The 3,608-nt window shown below is 41.8% G+C and overlaps 1 protein-coding gene across 1 annotated transcript in view; it reads right to left on the reverse strand.

Moving 5' to 3' along the window:
* Positions 1-806: 806 nt before the first annotated feature.
* The window catches only part of lurap1l (leucine rich adaptor protein 1 like), a 3,748-nt gene continuing 946 nt past the window's right edge, over positions 807-3,608 (reverse strand). The window contains exon 2 of the mRNA XM_020611444.1: positions 807-2,095. Coding sequence (XP_020467100.1) covers positions 1,706-2,095 — 390 coding nt within the window. The 3' untranslated portion in view covers positions 807-1,705. The remainder of the gene's footprint in view (positions 2,096-3,608) is intronic.

Genomic DNA, 3,608 nt, shown 5'->3' on the forward strand with positions numbered 1-3,608 from the left:
AATGATAGCTCTAAGTAACCTGACATGAGACAGCTCATTTGCAAGTCAAAGACACCATGTGAGCGAGGAAAACTCCAAATGTCTAAGGCACTGGTCAGTCCTTATGGCACTATGGTCACCTCGGTGTGTCGGCCAGAACACCACTTTGGGTCTTTTTTACACACCAAGGTTCTCATCTTTCCCATAATGAACTTCTCTGTACCCTCAGTCTGGAACTGCAATTAGCACATTGAAAACAAGGAGCTAGTGAGATGCATAAAACCGGGCCATCAAATATTCTGCATGGCTGGCTGATGGATACTCAGGAGCTGTGATAATACTTGCTATGTCATCCAAAATATTCTCCCAAATGGCCCATCTCTGATAATAGCCTAGTAATTGTAAAGGGCACCACTAAGCAGCCATTTGCCACATTTCCTCCAGGTTTTGTGTTTAAAGGAACGTGACATGAGGTGACAAAGCGAATTAATGTGGGTAATTTTTCATGCCACATTACACAGGGCACCACAAAGTCCAATTTCATTATTCTTAATTTAAATGTACCACAAAAGGCAAAGCACCACAATGGTCACTTTCCATCTCATAAAGACTCCATAACGAGGTCTGTGAACTGCTCTTTTTGCTGCTGAGAACTGACGTTTACCCGACAGCGAATACAATGTGTTAACGTTCCTTTGCATTAAAAACTCAACACAAAATGAGAAACAGGAAAAATCACAATATATTATTTCATTTTCACAACAAAATGATCAGAAATCAATAAACACATTTTCAAGAGCAGACAGCATAAAATACAAATGTCAACAAGTCAACATGTGGAGTTTACAGCTAAGACATTTATGTACAGCTCTTGCTACACCTTTGTGACAACAGAGAATTAAAACAGTGCCCACAAAGCAAGCATGTTTCACATATGTCCCACCTGGTGGTAGTGGGGCTTTGCCTCAGGCATCATCTATATGACAATCAAACTGCTTTGGTTTTCAGTCAGGCATGTGCGCTTTGTAACTAATCTCCCGTGTGTAAGGCCACATGCAGAAACTTCTACTAGTGGTGGTTTATCTTAGGAACTTCCATCAGTCAAAACATGAAAGCAAAAACAATTAAAAGCTTAACATTTACAGTAGCTGGTGCTCTGGATTTGGCATGGAAACAAATTGCACTTGCTGTAACACTTAACCAACCACTTTGCCACTTTAAACAGTTTAGCCTCTTGAACCACTCAGCATGAAATGTCCAATTTTCCAAATGGCAGCTAATCCTAATCTACTCTTTTACTTCGATCCGCTGATTGTGGCTGACCTTATATAAAGTCCAACTTGAATTTTCTACAGATATAGAAGAGCTCTTGCAGTTAAAGGTAGAGTTGCTGGTGAAAATCACCCTTTCTTCAGCAACTGTGAAAAAAAAAAGCTGAGGTATTGGATGATTCAACAATAAATATAATCTTTCTACATAAGAGAGCACCATTTTCATTTACTTAGCCGCCATGATGAAAACATTAATACATAAATAACTGTTTAAATGGTTTCACGGTTGCATTAAGTGGCAGTGGTTTGATGAGGTGTGTTAAATCCACAATGTGGAGAAAGCAGGTTTCAAGGCAAAAATTAAATGAGAAAAATGTGCATGAGGGAAACATTTGTCAAAGTGAAGAACATTTAAAATATCTCAGTAGTCTTTGTAACCACTGTGCTTAGCTTTATTATCCAAAGCAGTAGTATTCATCTGATTCCACCGTCAGTTTCAGTGGAGATTTGCTGAAAGCATCAGCGTCAATAACCGTTTTCTCCACAAAACAGTCGAGGTCCGTAGGTGAGGGGTCATCTGGGAGGTCTTCTGCTAGAGTGTCCAGGTAACTACCTACAGACAAACCATCCAGCCCGTCACTGTCACCGTCATTCAAGCTGTTGAAGCTGCCTCGCAGTGAGGTACCGTCCTGGCTGTCTGACAGGCTGTACAAGCTGCTCGTCAGGCTTCCGTCTTGGCTGCCAGCGCCTCCTTTGTCTTCTATCATCCACCGGATGGACTCAATGCCCTCATTGATTGACATAAGCTGCCGCATCAGCTTCACATCAATGGCTCGTAGATGTGCCTATGAGTTGGAAAAAAAACCATCCATGTCAGGTCGTGGTACTTAAAGACAACTGAGCATTTAAAAGAATAGTTTGGAAAATATACTTATTTGCTTTCTAGCTGAGAAGTAAATGACAAGCTCCAAACCATTCTCATACCTGTCCTGTAAAAATAAGGCTACAGCAAACAGCCAGTTAAGCTAAGAATGGTATCAATCTTCTCATCAAACTCAGCAAGAAAGCAAATAAGTGTTGGACTGTTCCTTTAAGACAGCTACAGCCTGAGAAAACTACTCAAATATAACTAGTGAGCTAGTGAACAGACCTTATGGTGAAACTCTTTTCTCAGTATCCTCTCATGGTTAGAACACCGTGTGCTATTTAGTTTAGACTATCAGGCTTAGTTTTGAATTGTGGCATCAGACAAATGACTTCATGTAAGGGCACAGACAGGAAACAGTTCTCAGGGAAACGGATGATATGCCTGCTTTACACAGTATGGCCACTGATTTAACTCCCTGCCAGGACAAACCCTGCTATTGACTGTGGATGGATGTGGACGGCCTCTAGGGTCATTCAAAGGGATTCCCCTGTGTCTGCTGGGCGACAAACACCCAGTCTGAGTGAAAAATGGTAAACAAACAGCTGTGACATCCTGCCACATTCAAAAAGCACTGAGCCAGCTGAAGGCAGACAGGGCTGGAGCAGAGCTCTACACAGATGGCTCGATCCACCAGACAGCCTTTGTTTAGAGTGGATTTGCAACCAGCCTTCATTTAGCTCCTACTGCTCCTGGTGTGTTTGTTTAGCCAGTGTAACCCCTCGTTTCACGCACACATTAAAGCTGAGCAGATGGAGTCATGTTGGAATTTGAGTCCACGAATGTTAATAAGATGGCACCTGTGCGGTCGGTATCACAAAATGAGTTTAGGAAACACAGTGAGGGCTGCATAATTTTGTCTGCAATAACCTAGAGCAACATGGTTATCTTGTAATATGACAGCACTCTGATAGGATTAGTGATTAACCTGTGAAAAGAGTCACAAAAAAAACTAAGAATCCCAAAATGGCCCAAATTTATAATGAGCTGTTTAATAATGAGAGACCACTGATGGAATTACACTTAATTTTAAATGTTAATTAGTGGTTTAGCTCATATCAGCACAATTCAATTAATGCATGATGATGTTGGTAAATGTGACAGGCCAGGCTGAAACAGAATGAGTTGGCTTCATCACATCAACATAAAACTAAGCCTGTCATAACATGGTCTGTGGGAGAGAGGTTGAGTCCATGGCCATGATGCAGCTCCACCACAGTCTGCAGAGCTCTGTCGACTGGCCCATCTGCTCAGGGGTCCCAATACCTTTCAGGACCCTGCTTAAAATGGGGCTTTGCTTATAACTCTGGGCCTACCCCAGTCAAACAGGTAACTGTCAATGCCGAATAAAAAGGTAATGGTTAAAAGGTAACTACATAGGTACGAGTGGATTTCAGAGCTGTTTGAATCCCAAGAAATGAGGGGCTACTCCT

The sequence above is a fragment of the Monopterus albus genome, unplaced genomic scaffold, assembly GCF_001952655.1.
Source record: "Monopterus albus unplaced genomic scaffold, M_albus_1.0 scaffold113.1, whole genome shotgun sequence".
NCBI lineage: Eukaryota > Metazoa > Chordata > Actinopteri > Synbranchiformes > Synbranchidae > Monopterus > Monopterus albus.